At 37.7% G+C, this 19129-nt stretch overlaps 2 protein-coding genes across 6 annotated transcripts in view; one reads left to right on the top strand and one right to left on the bottom strand.

The window, feature by feature from the left end:
* The window catches only part of CENPP (centromere protein P), a 256672-nt gene that overhangs the window by 152871 nt on the left and 84672 nt on the right, over positions 1-19129 (bottom strand).
* Positions 1843-14272, top strand: OMD (osteomodulin). Its single transcript, XM_003124781.4, has 3 exons — positions 1843-2524; positions 8443-9396; positions 9953-14272. The coding sequence occupies exons 2-3, from the start codon at positions 8457-8459 to the stop codon at positions 10279-10281; spliced, it is 1269 nt and encodes a 422-aa protein (XP_003124829.1). The 5' UTR covers positions 1843-2524; positions 8443-8456; the 3' UTR covers positions 10282-14272.

Here is a 19129-nt window from a genome sequence, read left to right as displayed (position 1 = left end):
TATACCTAAAAAAACCCAAGGAATCAAGTGAAAATGGTGATACAGTCATTCATACAACTAACAAAACATAAGTATCTATAATATACTTAAAACTCTTATAAGCCTACTATACTTTAATTAAAAAAAAAAAGACCCTAAAAACCATTAAGAAAAAGACAACATATTAGAAAGATTAGTAAAAACATTAACAGGCATATCTCAGAAGAGAAAATCCAAATTGCTGACAAACATTTGAAAAATTCTTTAGTAATCTGGGAAATGGAAATGGAAGTTGCAGGTAATACCATCATGTACCTATCGAAGGGGGAAAAAGTTAGATCATACCAAGTAGCAATGAAATCTAAAATAACTGTAGCCTTCTATTCCCACCACCTCCACTTCTTAGCTGTAACCTCCCTCCAGCAGTGAGATGGATGGCCCCACCATTTGCCACACAGTTACTTAACCGTTCCACTCCAGCACGCAACACAGCAGTGTCAGAAATACTGACTTACACCCTGTCCTCATTCCCGTTTACCATCTACCTTGCTTTGTTCTCTACTGCACTCTACACAACATGACATACGTTGTTGTTGTTTTCTGTCTTCCTCTTCTATGAATACAGAGACTCTAACTGCTGAGTCCTCTGCACCTAAAAGTGCCTTGAACAAAGTAGGTGCTCAACAAATACTAGCTGAATACATAAATGAATTAAAAAGATTTATAGTTTATAACTACAATTACTGGCTCTCAGTCAGACCTTTCCCAGCTAGCACTAGTAATTCAGCTCTGAGATACTGTATCTACTTCAATCAAATTATAATGGCAGAATATAACCAAGACTTTCACCAATTCAATTGACTTCATTTCCTAAATGCCACAATTATAAACACCAAATGAAAACAATGAACTGTCACAATCACTTGCAGCTTCTATTTTTCCTCTGAGGCCTGACTTGAACCACCTCTCCTACCCCCTGCCAACCTAAACTTCCTGGACACCATCAACTTTGTTTAAACTTCCTAGACACTTTTGACTCAGAGTGTTCTATCTGTCTACTGATAAATACTTTCACATTTGTTAGGAACATGAGCAACAATCACTATCCTAAGTTCAAATCACAGAGTTAAATGAAGAATTAAATAAAAATTAAGTTGTTAATTTTAAATTAATGTTCCAAAAGAACTGTGAGGGCATGTAGAATAATTTTTGGAAAAAGTACACAGATTTGCTCTCTTAGTGTGGAAGGCTGAGGTTTATGAACAAACACTAATAGGAAACATACGGAAAAGATCAGTAACATGATGAAATCTTGGCCCAAATACAACGGCCACGTTTCACATACCACTGTCTCAACTAATAGACAAGATTTTTACATATTGCCAAAACATCTCTTGAAACACTGTTCACTTTTTAAAAATCTGAAATATAACAAAATAATCTTGTTAATTCTTTGTAAAAACCTAATGGAAAATACTATTTTGAGGAAACAAAACAAATTCTAGGATTCACTTTACCTTATTAGTTTGCACAAGCTTGAAAGAATCTCCTAAAGAATGAACTCAAAGTTCATTGCCAAGAGCACAAGAACTCTCTGTTTAAAATATGAAATTAGTATAAAAATATAAGTAGCTAACTCCTACTCTTCAGGAGAGACAGCTCAGTGAAATCTGTAAATTTTCTACATCTGCAAAATAAAGGCAATAAGAATTGATCAAAAGAAGTTCCTAATTCCACCTTATTCAATACTATAAAATTATTTTTAACTATTAAAAACAGACAAATCAGAAATATACCTTCTAAGTGAATTCCATAACTAAGAGATTAATTTTATTTCAAAGGTTATTAGAAGGCATGTTAGTATGTGGGAGGAAGGTGAGAAAGCACTGAGAAGGTATAAATTTTTTTTGAATGGAAAAGTTATATATTTAATGTGTCACAAATGACAATCTCTTTCATTTTTAAAATATACTAGATGTGAAATGCTGCATGGTTCTAATCCTGGTTCCTTGTCTTAATAAATGGAAGCACTGGTGTGAACCAAAGGTATCAGACAACCCAGATCTCAATATGACTCTGAGTTCCACCTTAAAATTCCAAGACACTGAACTCCATGTTAGAATGGACCTTAATTTGAAGAATTCTTTGGCACGAAAATGAAAACAAAAACAGTAATCAGTACAAGCTGTTTCATTTAGTTCTGTTTGCCTTTCATATTAGAGGAAATTCTTGCCACACCTCAAACCAAAATTAAGGGGGAGAGAAAGAAGTAAGCCACATAAATCTGACCAAGAACACAAGCATTTTAATTTGAGTCCAGAAAGCTTTGGATAATGAAAAGAAATGCATAATTTTAATTCAACCCAAGTGTTTTCCAAGCAGATTATTTTGCTTAAATTGCTATAGTAATTCAAGAGACAGCCCTGCCTGGACACACAGTTACTGTGGATTTTTAAGAGACTCAGTTTAAGACTTAAGGAATTTCTGATTCATTTACAGGATTTGCAAACTCATCAACCCCTGAAAACTAAAGCAAACTCAACAGGTATGATGATAAAATAATTTTTAATTTTTAAGAAAATATTCCTACTGTTAAAAACAAAGTATATGTGACTTGTTTAACATTAAAATAGACTGTAGCCATCATAAATGCACAGTTTTATAAGCAATATCTGGTAAAAAGCTACACTAAAATTTGATCAGCCAAAATATTCAGGGAAAGGTATAATATAGTGAATTTAATTTTCTAACTTGGGATTTACCCAATATATCTTTATTTATTTATTTATTTATTACTCTGAATGAAAGATTCTCAGGTTAATGGAATAACTTTCTGTTTCTTTCTCTTTCTCTCTCAAACTTTAAGTGACAAAATATGGAAAAATGCCTTTGAGCCATATATCTGAGCAATGCTAGATTCCGGTTGTAGAGAAGATAGGTATTTGAAGAATTTTACTAGCAATTTTATTAAAATTTCTCTATTAACCAAATCCCTGATATTACAATGTTTTTGCCTTTTTCTCAAAGACAAAAAACAAGTACCCTCCTAGCACTGAAGGATCTAGTTTTTGAATTTAAATTAATTAAGATTCAAATGTATTATAGCTAAAAATAATTTTGAGACTCATATTTTTAATAGCAAAATAGTCTTACTTTCTTAGGTGTTGGGTGTTAACAGTGATGTTAACAGTGATGTACACAACTTATATTCTACAGAGTTAAATTTTCTGCTTTGGAAAAAATGCTGACTCATAAACTAATATTTGCTTTCTTATATTTTAGTTTCTAAAATTAAAACAATTAAGTCTTTAAAATAATAAAATGCTATAAAGCTTTCTAAGTACTTTAAACTTTCCAGAACAAAGTTTCATCTCATTTTGATTAGGAATTTAAATCAGAACTTTCTTGATGAAAGCACAAGTACTTTTTTTGGGAGGGGGGGTAAGAGAAATGTTATGACATAGAAATTTTTTAGCAATAATATGAAAAATTCACATTTAAAACCTGCTTTGTTTTACTTTGCTTTAAACTCTCTTTTTCACATGTCACTTTTCTACTAAACAAGGTAGTAGGAAAATGAATACAGTATATTGTGATGACATTGAACAGAGAACAGCTACATTCTTTGTGACTATGTTCATTTAGAGAAATAATTGTGGTGAAATCAATGCCTAAAAATAATGAACATTAGTAGTAACAAACATCCCTAAAAAGATGTAATCTCTAACTTAATAATTCAATCATTCATTCAACAAATCTTTGAGCACTTACTCATTGTGCATCATACTAGACTTTGTCAAAAATCAAAGCTCGGAATTGAGATGATTGACAGTGAGTTATAATGTTTTGCTGTGAGTTATCCTATAGGAAACAGGAATAAATTGTCAAACACAAAAGACAGAATAATAAAAAAATATGCTGAGCAAATGGCTGGGAAGAGATTAACTGAATGAAAAATTTGGATAAAAAGAAGATATCCTTTTAACAGGGAACATTATCAGGGGTAAAGTGGAAGGGTAAGAGGAAGAGAAAACAACGAGCATGTTGCAAATCAACTATACCTCAATTTTTCTAAACGTTAAAAAAAAAAAAAGAAAAGAATAAGCACATTGAGGCAGATGAGATGGATTTCAGACTAGAAAGTTGCACTTAATCAAAAGGAATTGGGAGTTCCCGTCGTGGCGCAGTGGTTAACGAATCCGACTAGGAACCATGAGGTTGCGGGTTCGGTCCCTGCCCTTGCTCAGTGGGTTAACGATCCGGTGTTGCCGTGAGCTGTGGTGTAGGTTGCAGACGCGGCTTGGATCCCGCGTTGCTGTGGCTCTGGCGTAGGCCGGTGGCTACAGCTCCGATTCAGCCCCTAGCCTGGGAACCTCCATATGCCGCGGGAGCGGCCCAAGAAATAGCAACAACAACAACAACAAAGGCAAAAGACAAAAAAAAAAAAAAAAAAAAAAGGAATTGGACAAGGTTGGGCTACAGGCCAAAGGTCCTCAATGGATGAGGACAATGATGATAAGCTCAGATTTGGAAGAGAAACTGCCTTTAGGGAAAGACCTTTTATCTTAGGTAGCCAAGAAGACCAAACCCATACAATACTAAGAATACCTTTATTTTCAGAGAAGCCCTCATCATGAGTTCTTGATTCCAAGGTAAAGACAAGTGCTGAACCAAAAGTATCAGCCAGGTCTCCTTTTTCCCCCAATAGTTTCTTATAATTGTTGAAAAACAGATTTAAGACTTTAATTCTCAAATGTACCTTGCTAACTGATGATTACTGATGTTCTTAACATAAGGATAAAATTTAGAGTTCTGATGAATTTTAACTGTTTATTGATCAGCTTCTGAGACCCCCACGCCTGGCCTGACTCTGCATAGCTGCAGAGCTCTGTCTCTTTGCTTCTACTTTGATCTTTCAGGGACAGGGCAACCTTACAGAAGCCCTAGTCCATGGTGTAGTACTTTAAATGAACTTTTAAAAAAGTTGATTATAGTATAATGAGTATAATAAACTACTATAAATTCAACACATAAAGTATTATCAACTCGAGAGTAATATGTATAGGAAGGATGTTCTATACCCATTCCTGCTAATTTCCCAAAGTCTTGGCCAAATGATGTCTGCAAAGATTTCCCTGTCTCACCCAAGCAGGGTTAAGCCACTGGTGTCTTGGCTACAAACCGTATTTCCCTCTGCCTGAGAATATGATTCACTGTGTTGTGCCTCTCTTATACACTAGCCTATAAGCTCTTTATAGAAGGGACCATGTTTTCATGTCTTCATTTCTGTGTTCCCCACCAAGCATAGTGCCTCACTCCTAAAATCCAAGACAATCATTAACAAAGTAACCCAGTCAAACTAACTGAATCACCAGTAATATTTGTAAGGTGCTTTTTAAATTATGTCCACACACAACACCTAATACAGAGTCTCTAATTATAGCAGGTGAAAAAGAACACACTAAATCATACTCACTAGGAGCTTCCCAGCCCCAATCTGGGTCAGTCAGCATCAAACACTGCCCTCTGGGATGAGACCACACCACTCCTTACCTCCTCCCAGGACTGTATCTTACTTTGTGCATGAACACCACAATGTGAAGATCATGGTTCAAGTGTATTAATGCGGTAAACTACATGTTCATTCCCAGAGTACAAGTTTCTGAGGTCACCATTTAAGCACCCGGGCTCTGGTACAGATAAGCTGTAATAGTCCTATTTTACTCCTTCAGCAGTTAACCACCATTTCCCAAACATCTCACACTTTGTTGCTTACATGTTTTTGCTCATCTTCTATCAGCAAATCTTCTTCCCTATTTCTCTGTGAGAACCCTCATATTCCTTTAAAATCTAATTCAAATGCCATGTTCTCCATGAATCCCACAGATAAGAAAGGGTAATAGATAGTCTATTTAGATTTGCAAAAGGAAACTTTATGAATTTCAAACTCAGAATCGTTTAAAAAGATCAAAACACTACTATTTTGGCATTTTCTGTAGGCAGGGATAAGATTAAATAGAAGAAAATATACCAAAGGAACGATTGTTTATTCTAATTACTTGATGAAAAAGGAAGCAAACTCATCATGCAGAACCAATGTGGACTGAGGTTTTAGAGGCTTGTGTAGGAAAAAGGAAAAATAAATGGAATAAGGGGGTAGCGCTTGAGTGGTCATAATTTTAAAGTGAGACCAGTTGACGTGGTCCTGTTTTCTCTCATTGTATTCACCTACATAGGTTAGGCCATGAGTAGGTAGAAAATTGGAGTAACCAGGGCTGGAGTTTACCAGAAGAGTATAAGGATATAAGGGGCCAGCAAATTTAGGGCATGTGCAAAGTAGTGATGGCCATGACGTACGATGGGGTCTAGCTTGCTAAGGACCCAAGTATATTGAGAGTTATGCAGGAGGGGTGTGAAAAATCTGCAGGATCAATATGTTTTATGTCACACTGAAACTGCAGTTACTATATGAAGTAAGCTATAAAGATAGGAGATAGTGGTCAGCAGGTGAAGGGTTGTAGCGCCAGTGTGCAGGTGCAGTACACAGACCAGACAAGGTCCATCAAGTAGGTACACAGGAGGGAATGGTACCAAAGACTGGAGAAAATCACATTAAAGAAAAAAAGATCAAGCGTCTCCGACTCTACTTGAATAACTACAAAATATCAAATACACACAATATTTATATTTTATATTTTTAAATTTCTGACAAGAAAAGGAAAATGAAACTAAGATGTCAGGATCTAGGGAAGCTTTTCACAAATGTGGTTCTGTTAGAGAAAACAATTTCAGTGATTATTTATTCAATTATCCCAATGATGAAAAATAGTACCATTCTAGATCAACAGGAGGTAAGTCATTTCATTATATACAACGATATATTAGGTCATTACTTCTCTCATAAAGCCCTGGATGAGAGGGTAGAGAAAAATGGCCTCAGAATAAAAGAGGTATGATTTTTTAAAAACTTTTTCCTGAATATGTACTTACATCATTTGAATCACTTTCCAATTTGAAAAACACTTTCATATGCATATCTCATAACCACTTATGACCCTAACAACTACCAGGTGAGATAAGCAGGCAAGCAATTACAATTCTCATTTTACTGATGAGGCAAGAGGCAGACATAAGTGACTTGACCATCATAAGTGATAGGGCTCAAATTAGTATTTTCAGGCTTCTCATTCAGTACACATAATCCACCATTCACTACAACTTCATATTTCAGTACAATTGTGAATTGTTTCTTTATCAAGCTGAGCACTCCCTCCTTTACGATCCTACTGTATATATCCTTCTATTCCCTGTATTATATATCTGATTCTCCACTAGACCTAAACTCCTGGGAGATAGGACAGTGTGTTCTTAATATCTGCACACTGAAAATTTAATTAAAAAATATTTGTGGGAGTTCCCGTCGTGGCGCAGTGGTTTACGAATCCGACTAGGAACCATGAGGTCGCGGGTTCGGTCCCTGCCCTTGCTCAGTGGGTTAACGATCCGGCGTTGCCATGAGCTGTGGTGTAGGTTGCAGACGCGGCTCGGATCCCGCGTTGCTGTGGCTCTGGCGTAGGCCGGTGCTACAGCTCCGATTCAACCCTTGGCCTGGGAACCTCCATATGCCGCAGGAGCGGCCCAAGAAATAGCAACAACAACAACAAACAACAAACGACAAAAGACAAAAAAAAAAATAAAAAAAATAAAAAAAAATATTTGTGGAAGAAACTAGGAAGGTAATGAAAAAATGCATAGAATAATTATCAGAAACTAAAACACCGTAGAATGTAAATACTGTATTTGGGATTTAAAGTAGTTATTCAAACAGAGCCAGAGATGAAATAATTGGATTCTGGAAACTATTTCACAAGGAAAATTTGAAGTCACAGACTTGGACAAAAAATCCTAAGAGGAAACATAATAGTTATTTTTAATATTTTAAGCTTTCACATAAAAGTGAATGTTTTGCTTCCACAGAGCAGAAAAGAGCATCAGCAAGCAGAAGTTGTCCTGGGAAATTTTCAGTTAAAATTAAGAATCTCCTAAGAAACTAAAATGTAGGGTCTCTCTTCTCATAGACAGTGAACATCACTGAAGGGGCCAAACACTCAGTGAGAACACCCAGCATTTATAGTGGAAATAGCACTCAGCTTTAGGGTGGAGAGATTTTATGCTGTCATTATAAATCTATAGTGTAGTAAGCAAGACAAATTGAGATTCTCTTAAAAGATGGTTACTTAGTCTGGCTCAATGCAGTATGTGACTTTTTAAAAAATACTACCTTACTGGTTCTTAGACTTTAAATTTGGTCTGGGCATCACTCATTAATTCTGTAATTCTTTTATATATTTCAATGTAGATATAGATATTAATGCCTTTTATATAATTATCGGTTTAATATAAGAACTATTCTAAGTTTCCCTCACTTGTCCCATAATGCATTTCCTTTTCACCTTGTAACAGGCCAAAAAAGGAACATGGGCTTCTCAAGTCCAGTGTGTGTCCTTCTCTTCTTTCTTGGAGTCAAAGTATATTGTCAGTATGAAAGTTATCAGTGGGATGAAGATTATGACCAAGAACCAGATGATGTCTACCAACCGGAATTCCAATTTCGTCAAAATGTAGACTACAGAGTTCCATTTCCTCAGCATACTTTAGGCTGTCCCAGTGAATGCTTCTGTCCACCTAACTTTCCATCATCAATGTACTGTGATAATCGCAAACTCAAGACTATCCCAAATATTCCACCATACATTCAACAAGTCTATCTTCAGTTCAATGAAATAGAGGCTGTGACTGCAGATTCATTCATCAATGCCACTCATCTTAAAGAAATCAACCTCAGCCACAACAAAATTAAATCTCAAAAGATGGATCATGGTGTGTTTGCCAAACTGTCAAATCTACTACAACTTCATCTACACCATAACAATTTAGAAGAATTTCCATTTCCTCTTCCCAAGTCTTTGGAAAGGATTCTTCTTGGTTACAACGAGATCTCCAGACTGCAGACAAATGCCATGGATGGGCTAGTAAACCTGACCATGCTTGATCTCTGTTATAATCAAATTGATGATTCTATGTTACAAGAGAAAATCCTTGGCAAAATGGAAAAACTAATGCAGCTCAACCTATGTAATAACAGATTAGAATCAATGCCTCCTGGTTTGCCTTCTTCACTAATGTATCTGTCTCTAGAAAATAATTCAATATCTTCTATACCAGAAAATTACTTCAATGAACTTCCAAAACTTCATGCTCTAAGAATGTCACACAACAAACTACAAGACATCCCGTGTAATATTTTTAATCTTTCCAACCTTGTAGAGCTCAATGTTGGACACAACAAACTGAAGCAAGCATTCTATATTCCAAGAAATTTAGAACACTTATACCTAGAAAATAATGAAATCGAAAGTATGTAATATTTCATTATTTTTAAAAGGCAGAAAGAACAGCATTTTACCTTTTGAGGAATAAATCTTTAAAAATCTATGCTTTACACACTGCTAAAAATGGTTGAAGCTAGTTAGGGAAATGGCAGAAATTGTCCCCAGAGAAAGGTGTACTCTAAAGTTTATAGTCTTTTGTCTTAAATATTACCAACTTTAACTTTTGAGAATTAGTACTGTAGAGTATGTAAAGAAATATGAGATCTTGAGTAGTGGAACTATTGGTGATTTTCGTTTTTCTCTTTTTGAGATTGTTTCTACTAAGAATTTTTTACTTAAATAAATTATTTAATACTTAAATAATTACTTCAGTCTAACAACTGAGCTATTTCAGCCACCTGTTAAAATTCATTCTTAGCTTTATTCATTTTATTATTTGATTACTGTAAAATTAATTAAACCTAATTATACTTATAAATATTTTAATTAATAAAACTATATTCCATGAACATTTTAATAAAATCTGATATGGGATTATGGGCATAATACAGCAGGTTTAATTTTTAATTTATATTTTTCAGATATAAATGTCACAGTGATGTGTCCATCTGTTAACCCCCTGCATTACCACCATTTAACATACATTCGCCTGGACCAAAATAAGCTAAAAGAGCCAATAAGCTCATACATTTTACTCTGCTTTCCTCATATACACACTATTTATTATGGTGAACAAAGAAGCACTAATGGTCAAACAATACAACTGAAGACCCAAGTTTTCAGGAGATTTCAGGATGATGCTGATAGTGAAGATCATGATGATCATCAAGAAGGCCCAGAGGAAGAAGGATCAGAAGAACACGTGGACCCTCACTATTATGGAGGTCAAGAATGGCAAGAAACCATATAGGTATACATTATGACTTCATAAAAACTTATTATTCAATATAAATTTAACTAAATATGCATAGCTAATAGTAATATATCTCAGTTGTGTACTGGTATAAGATCAGATTGAATTTAGTTGTTGATAACATATGCATCATTACATAGCATTAGATTACACTAGTCTTTAGAAATGTAGTTAGAATGACAAGTGAGACTCAAATATTACACTTTAGACATAAAATTATCACCATGTTGACAAAAAAGGCAAGTATGCCTGGGATGTAGCGCAGCGGAAACAAATCTGACTAGGAACCATGAGGTTGTGGGTTTAATTCCCAGCCTTGTCCAGTGGGTTAAGGATCTGGCGTTGCTGTGAGCTGTGGTGTAGGTCACAGACGCAGCCTGGATCCTGCATTGCTGTGGCTGTGGTGTAGGCCAGAGGCTCTAGCTCCAATTAGACCCCCAGCCTGGGAACCTCCATATGTTGCAGGTGTGGCCCTAAAAAGCGTAAACAAAAACAAAAACAAAAAAACAAACAAAGCACGTATGCTCAAGTGCCTGTTCTGGCTCATGGCTCATAGGGTTAAGAACTGGACATAGTGTCCATGAGAATAAAGGTTTAACCTCTGGCATCATTCAGTGGGTTAAGGACCAGTGTTGCCGCAAGCTGTGGTATAGGTCACAGATGCAGCTTAGATCGGTGTTGCTGCAGCTGTGGTGTAGGCCAGCAGCTGCAGCCCTAATTCGACCCCTAGCCTGGGAACTTCCGTATGCCATGGGTGCAGTCATAAAAAGGGGAAAAAAAAGCAAGTGTGCCATTTTTCTCAATAGTAATTTTTCTAAGCATGATGAAAGTAGTGTTAGAAGCTAAGAACTGTAAGCCATGTGCTTTGAATCACTACAAGTATAGTGTTTAAACACCAAATTATATTAATGACTAGGCATTTAAGAAACAGACTATTTTCTTTGACCTGATCTCCAGAAAAGCTTTCACACCTGCTTTTGAGGTATCATCACCATGACATCTACCTCTGGCCCTACCATTTAGAGCAGAGAATGATTTTTTTGATTTTCAAAAGAAGTTATCACACTAAAGATTCAAGGCATACAAATTCAAGAAATCAAGAAGTTTTGTTTTCTCTCAGAGCACCAAAACAACAAAATTTTAATCTCGTACTTGGATAACTAAAACACACCAAATTATCTTATCACAATTCATATTTCATCAAATTTCAGCAATTGTACAAAACAATCTTTATTATGTTCCATTTTAACTGGGATAAATGTTTTTTTACAGTAAATTCACTAGAGAAAGGTCTTGGTTACATTAAGATTTGCTAATAACGAACTCCTTTGTTCACAAGGTTAAGTTAATTTAGCATAAGAAAGTACATTAACATTATTAAACACTTCTATTTTCCTAGCATAATATATTAAAAACATGTATTTTTACATATGTGTATATGTTTATGTGTGTTTATATCTTTATCAGCCAATGTTTATTCAAGCAGTACTGAAATTGAATACAGTTCCTCTGAAATTTGAATGACAGGCTTTACATCTTCTTTAAAGTCTTAAAAAAATCACATATTATTTAATCTATTGTTTTGAAGCATTTTAAGTATGCCTTAGAATGAAGATGATGTAATTGCTATGATCAACTTTCTTAATTTACCAGGCTAACATTTCATAGACTTCCTCAGATAAGGAATAAACACAAATCTGGAACTGTCTAAACAGGAAACCCACTAAACAATAACAACTTAAACAGTATGTCAAAAAGCCAGACAGGTAAGACCATATTTCAGAAGGAGTTTTCTAGTGGTGAGTCTATTTTTCTGGAGATGACAGTTTAAAATGAAGCCTCTAGTGCTCTTCATATTTTTGAGTAGGCTATTAGCATTTAGCAAATACAGACCACCCACCTGTCCTCAGGGATAAGCTCAACAATCCAGAATGAACACAAACAACACTCCATTCATTTATTTAACATTCATCAAGTCATTTGGTGTGTAGGGCCTAGCTATGTGAAGTCAAAGAGACTGTATATGGGCACCTGTGACATTATAAGATAACAGGTGTGAGGGTAAAGGTAAGAGCAAAATGCTAGTGACCTGGGTAAAACACACCTTCAAAAGAGGAGAAAAACTTTAAGAATCACCTCTGCCTTTCTGGACATTTTTAAAAATAGGGTTACAATTTAAACATTTATTATAAGCTAATAATGTGGAAAATACTGTGGGTGTTTTAGGAGATTAAAAAAAGAAGACTTGGCGTTCCCGTCGTGGCGCAGTGGAAACGAATCTGACTAGGAATCATGAGGTTGCGGGTTTGATCCCTGGCCTCAGTCAGGGGGTTATGGATCTGGCATTGCCATGAGCAGACGTGTAGGTTGCTGACACATGGCTCAGATCCCAAATTGCTGCAGCTTGGCATAGGCCGGAGGCTAAAGCTCCGATTCTACACCTAGCCTGGGAAACTCCACATGCTGCAAGTGAGGCCCTAAAAGAGACAAGAAACAAGAGACAAAAAAAAAAAACTATTTCTCACCCAGAACAATTTAAAACTTACTGAGGAGCTATTAGGGAAATGCAAATCAAAATCACAATGAGAGGAGTTCCCATTGTGGCTCAGCGGTAATGAACATAACTAGTATCCATGAGGACTCGGGTTTGATACCTGGCCCCACTCAGTGGGTTTAGGATCTGGCATTGCCGTAAGCGGTGGTGTAGGTTGCAGACATGGATATACACTGGTGTGGCTGTGGTGTAGGCCAGCAGCTGCAGCTCCAATTTGACCCCTAGCCGGGGAACTTCCATATGCCGTGGGATGTGGCCCTAAAAAAAAAGAAAGAAAAACAAACAAACAAAAACACAATGAGATGCCCCTTTATGTTAACAGATGGCTACAATAAAAAGACAGACAAATAATGAGTATTAGTGAGGAGGTGCAGAAAGTGGAATCCACTGGTTAGGAAGTCAAATGTTGCAGTGGCTTTGGAAAGCAGTCTGGAAGTTCTTCAAAAAGTTAGTTACCTGTGATCCAGCAATTCCACTTCTAAATATATACCCAAGAGAAGTGAACACATATATTCACACAAAAACATATACAAAAATATTCATAACAGCATTATCCATTCATAATTAAAAAGTAGGAGTTCCCATAATGGCTTGGCGGTAATGAACCCAGCTAGTATCCATGGGGACGTGGGTTTGATCCCTGGCCTCACTCAGTGGGTTGGGGATATGGTGTTGCCATGAGCTATAACATAGGTCACAGATGTGGCTCAGGTCCTGAGTTGCCGTGACTATGTTGTAGGCTGGTGGCTGCAGCTCTGATTCTACCCTTAGCCTGGGAACTTCCATGTGCTGCACGTGAAGCCCTAAAAAGACAATGAAAATAAAAATAAAAAGTAGAGGGAGTTCCCTAGAGGTTTAGTGGTTAGGATGTGATGTATCACCATTGAGGCCTGAGTTCAATCCATGGTCTGAGAACTGAGATCCCACATTAAGCTGTTGCACGGCATGGTCAAAAACAAACAAAACAAAAAAATAGAAACCACTCAATGTCCTCCAGCTGACGAAAAGTTAAACAAAATGTGGTATAGCCACACAATGGGATATTACTCAGTCAAAAGAAGGAATGAAGTACTAATACATGCTCCAACATGGATGAACACAAAAACGTGCTAGTGATATCAGTCACGGAAGACCACCTACTGCATGATTCCACTTATATGAAACGTCTAGAACACACAAATCTTTAGAGACACAAAGGTTATGGGCTGCCTGGAACAGGGAGTGAGGGGTAGGGGGAAAGGAGTAGCAGGAAAATGGGGAGTGACTGATACTGGGTAGAGGTGGTTTCTGGAGAGTGAGTGATGAAAATATTCTGCAACTGATTGTAGTGATGATTGTACAAGTCTGAAAATACTAAACACTATTAAACTGTATACTTTAAAAGAGTGAATTGTATGAGATGTGAATTATCTCAATAAAGCTGTTATTAAAAAGTGTAACAAAGAAAATAAGATCTAATAATTCATTCTAACAAAGGGAAGAAAGAAACAAAATGTGGCAGTAACAGAAAACAATGTGAACACTGATATACTAACTTGACTTCTGGCCAGGACTGACTGGCAAAAGTGGAAAAAAGTTCCCAAGGTGAGATGACTATAAAGATATGGTAATTACTTATTTCACATCTAGCACAGTTAAAACCCTCCAATTTTCAGAATTCTGGAACTTCTATTTTTATCTCCTGTTCTATTGATTAAAAATACATTTTAGGGGAGTTCCCGTCGTGGCGCAGTGGTTAACGAATCCGACTAGGAACCATGAGGTTGCGGGTTCGGTCCCTGCCCTTGTTCAGTGGGTTAACGATCCGGCGTTGCCGTGAGCTGTGGTGTAGGTTGCAGACGCGGCTCGGATCCCGCGTTGCTGTGGCTCTGGCGTAGGCCGGTGGCTACAGCTCCGATTCAACCCCTAGCCTGGGAACCTCCATATGCCGCGGGAGCGGCCCAAGAAATAGCAACAACAACAACAAAAGCCAAAAAAAAAAAAAAAAAAAAAAAAAAAAAACATTTTAATCTTCCAAGTACAGGCTTAGTGAAGAAGAAAACTGCACGATTTGGCAGCTGATAACAAGAAATCTGGAATCAGACATACCTGGATAGAAGCCTTACTTTACACTTGTAACTAAGTAAGATGACTCTACCCAAGTTTACCTCGTGCAGAAGGCTGTTACAAGTAGAAATGTGTATGTACCATAGCACTTCACACAGTGCATGCAGTGCCAGTACGCTACAAGCAGTAACTATTGGTGCAGCATGTCCAGCCCAGCAGCACACCGGATCTACGTGACCCCGGCACATTTCGGTGGTGCTCCCTCGGGAACCCCCAGCATGGAGTTACTGTCTTTCAGGTTCCTTCCAAGAGTCCACTTGTACAAATATTAAGTAAACAGGAAAGACTTCACTAAAGGTTTCATTAGGGAGAGAGGGGAGGGAGCTTAAATCATATACCCATCCCACAGCAAACAAATTCCAAGTCATTATTTAACAGTTCAGCTTGCCCAAACACCTCTAGATGGCCTTATAAGGGTGGGGAGCAGGGTGTCTTCTACCTTTCACAAGGCACTTGGCTCCTGGCTCCTCTAGCCAGAGTGGGGTCAAACTCTTCCTGCCTATCAGGAAGAAGAGGTCAAATAAGCACCTATCACAAAATATCCTACAGCTGCAGGGTCCAGTAGGGAGGCATGCTGTTAACACGTTGTTATTCAAAGATGCCTAAGGAACTCATATCCACAACAAGTATTTCTCATTAAAAAGAAAGCAAATAACCACCAACACTTTCCCTAGAAGAAACGGAAGAATAAAGTTCTACCTCCTACCAGAGCTACAGACAAAACCAGTTGATGTATTTATAATAGGAAAGAGAAAGATGAAAATTCAATTTTCTTACTATATTTCAAAGCACAGTTACATTAGCTACGAGTCTGAATGGTGTCTGTGATCAGTAATAATCAATCCAAATCACACCATGAACCCAAGCTTAATTAACAAACATAAAAGCATAACATACATTTAGCTTTTAGAAAGGAAATGAAAATAAAAGATATTTAAAACATTTGCTCACAATAATGCTGGTTGAGAATGTTAAGCATATGTTTAAATACTACCTGAAAACGATACACTTTCACTTTATTCCCCAGTTGGAAGCACTAAACTAAAATGCAGGTATGTGCCTATTATGTAACATACTTAATCAACTTCATGAAGCAAAAAGACAGAAGAAATAAATTTTTCTCTTCTGTATACTTGTATTGTTGCAAAGAAATCATATGACCTAAGGAAAGCTAGAACTAAAATACCAATTTCCTGATTCTAAATCCCTCTTTTCGAAATCTCGGAAATAAAGAATAACAGCAGCTGGAAACATAATTATATCACAACAGCCAAAAATCCAAAGTTTCTTATCTGTTCCAATTTCCTAAACAAATATTACCTGCTATGCTTAGCAAGTAAATATCATGGCATTTATGTATATATCTGTCATTACATGCTTATGTAGCAAAATTATTATATGAATACTTACATACTGCTCAGAAAAATTAAAGTCACAAATATCATACATTTTAAACACTAATCCTTCTTTTTTTTTGTCTTTTTGCCTTTTCTAGGGCCACACCCACAGCATATGGAGGTTCCCAGGCTAGGGGTCCAATCAGAGCTGTAGCCACCGGCCTAAGCCAGAGCCACAGCAACGCCAGATCCAAGCCATATCTGTGGCCTACACCACAGCTCACGGCAACGCCAGATCCTTAACCCACTGAGCACGGCCAGGGATCAAACCCGCAACCTCATGGTTCCTAGTGGGATTCATTAACCACTGAGCCACGACGGGAACTCCTATTAATCCTTCTTTATATTGAGTCATAATTCCCCTCCCTGTAAACTTTAGCCTTTGGTCTGAGTTCTTGAGTTTGCATCTTCATTTCATTTGACCAAACGACGAGGCTTCAGGCATAAGCAGAGATCTGAGACAGAGATTCAAACCACAGACTTTCTATAAAATCCTATAATGTTGGAAACAAGTCAGAGGTCATACCCCCACTGAAGGAGAGATGAGACTACACAAGACAAAATTCTGGGATGCCTTCAAAGATATAAAACCCCACAAAGGTACCAAGGATAATATGGTAGGGTCTCCAAAAAGAACCACAGAGTCAATCCTCTCGATTTGGGATAAATGCCTGCTCTTGAGTCTTAGACAGCTTTCATTATTAACTACTGTGCAGTGAAAGCCAGAAATAGCTTTCTACTAGAATACAGTAGTTCTTTCTGAAATAGAAAACAATCTACAAAAAAAAAAAAAAAAAAAAAAAAAGTTAGGAGTTCCCATCGTGGCGCAGTGGTTAACAAATCCGACTAGGAACCATGAGGTTTCGGGTTCGGTCCCTGCCCTTGCTCAGTGGGTTAACGATCCGGCATTGCCATGGAGATGTGGTGTAGGTTGCAGACGCGGCTCGGATCCCACGTTGCTGTGGCTCTGGCACAGGCTGGAGGCTACAGCTCCAATTTGATCCCTAGCCTGGGAACCTCCATGTGCCACGGGAGCAACCCAAGAAACAGCAAAGAGACAAAAAAAAGAAAACAATCTAAGTTTAAAATATATTTTATAATGGAAACTGTGTAGAGAGAATTTGACTCCAAAGAGAGGTTGGGGCTTTGCTGTCAGCTTCTCGGAATGGGGGTTGCCATACCAGATCTTAGGGTGGGACTAGCCATAACCAATAGCCTTGGGCTGGCCATGCCAGGAAAATAACCATGTGACTTAAGATGGGGTCATGCAATATAAGTCGACCTGGAGGCAGAGTTCAACCAAGTGGGACCAATCAATCGATCATGTTTATGTAATGACGCCCCATTAAAAACTGAACTGTGAAGCTCAGTAGCACTCCTGGCAATACCTATGCTCCTTGTCACTTATCAATGCCAGGAAGTTAAAGCATCCTGAGAGCCATGGGAGCTCTCTACCTGGAACTCTCCCAGATTCAGTCCAGTGCATCTCTTCTTTGGCTGATGTTTACATGTATCTTCTTCTCCCTATAATAAACCATAACCATGTATATAATGGCTTTCAGTGAGTTCCATGAGTCCTTCCAGAAAATTATCAAATGTGAGGGTGGTTTGGGGAACACCCCAAACTTGCAGTTTGTGTAAGAAGTGAGGATGGTCTTGGGGGTTGTGCCCTTAAACTTTAAAGTTTGGCTAACTCTGGATAGGAACATAGTTTTGTTTATTTCTCAGTGTAATTCTGAATATTTCTAGAATCTTGCCTTGTGTTGTCATCTCCCCTTCAATATGGGTATGACCTTTGACTTGCTCTCAATAAACAGAATATTGCAAAGGGATGGCATGTATATGATTGCATGTGCATGGCTGCTACAAAGACTGTACTGCCTTTCTTGCTGGAACCGAATCTCCTTTCTGGCTGTCAAGAAGCAAGCTGCCATTATTATGAGCTGCCCAACGGTGGATGTCACCCTGAAAAGAACTGAAGGTGACCTTCAGCCAACATCAGCAAGAAATTGAGATCCTGAGTCCTACATTCTGCAGCCAAGAATCCCATGGACTCACATACTTTTATCTTAATCTCTGAAATGATGGTGTAGCCCTAGCCAACACCTTGACTACAGATTTCAGGTGAGATATAAGCAGGGCCATGCCTGGACTCCTGACCCATAGAAACTGTGAGGTAATAAATGTTTGTTATTTTAGGTCACTAAACTTGTAATAAATAACCAATACAAGCAGTAGTATTCTTCAGATGCAATATTAGAGGGATATTTCTACAATGAAAATAGAACCATGTCTCTCACTGGCTTAAAAATCTCTCAGTGGTCTCTCACTGGCCACAAATAAAGCTCAAACACCACAGCAAGATACAAAAGACTCTCCTTAACGTGACCTCTAGTCCCCTGGTATTGTCTTAATATGTACCATCCCCATCTGTTCCCATTCTCTCTCTCTTAAACTAGCCAAGCTCCTGCCATATACAACTAATTAAAATTCTTCTCAATGGTCTACCCTTCTTGTGTTGCTTCCACTCCTAGAGCATTCATCCCTCTGGGCCTGCCCCCACCCCACCCATCCCAATCCCACCTCTCCATTTTCTCAACAAGGTCAGCTTGGTACAGCCTCTGTGGCTTCACCCTCTCCCAGGCCACTGCAGAACCCTGAACACATTTCTGTGTAGCAGGTCCCACTGTGCTTCTGCTGCTTGTTTGCTGCCCTTCTTGATCACATATAAACCCTTCCTCCTTGAGGTGAGAAAATGAGTACTGCTTGTCTTAGTTTATGTTTCTAT

The sequence above is a fragment of the Sus scrofa genome, chromosome 3 (assembly GCF_000003025.6).
Source record: "Sus scrofa isolate TJ Tabasco breed Duroc chromosome 3, Sscrofa11.1, whole genome shotgun sequence".
NCBI lineage: Eukaryota > Metazoa > Chordata > Mammalia > Artiodactyla > Suidae > Sus > Sus scrofa.
This window is presented reverse-complemented; position numbering and strand designations above follow the sequence as displayed.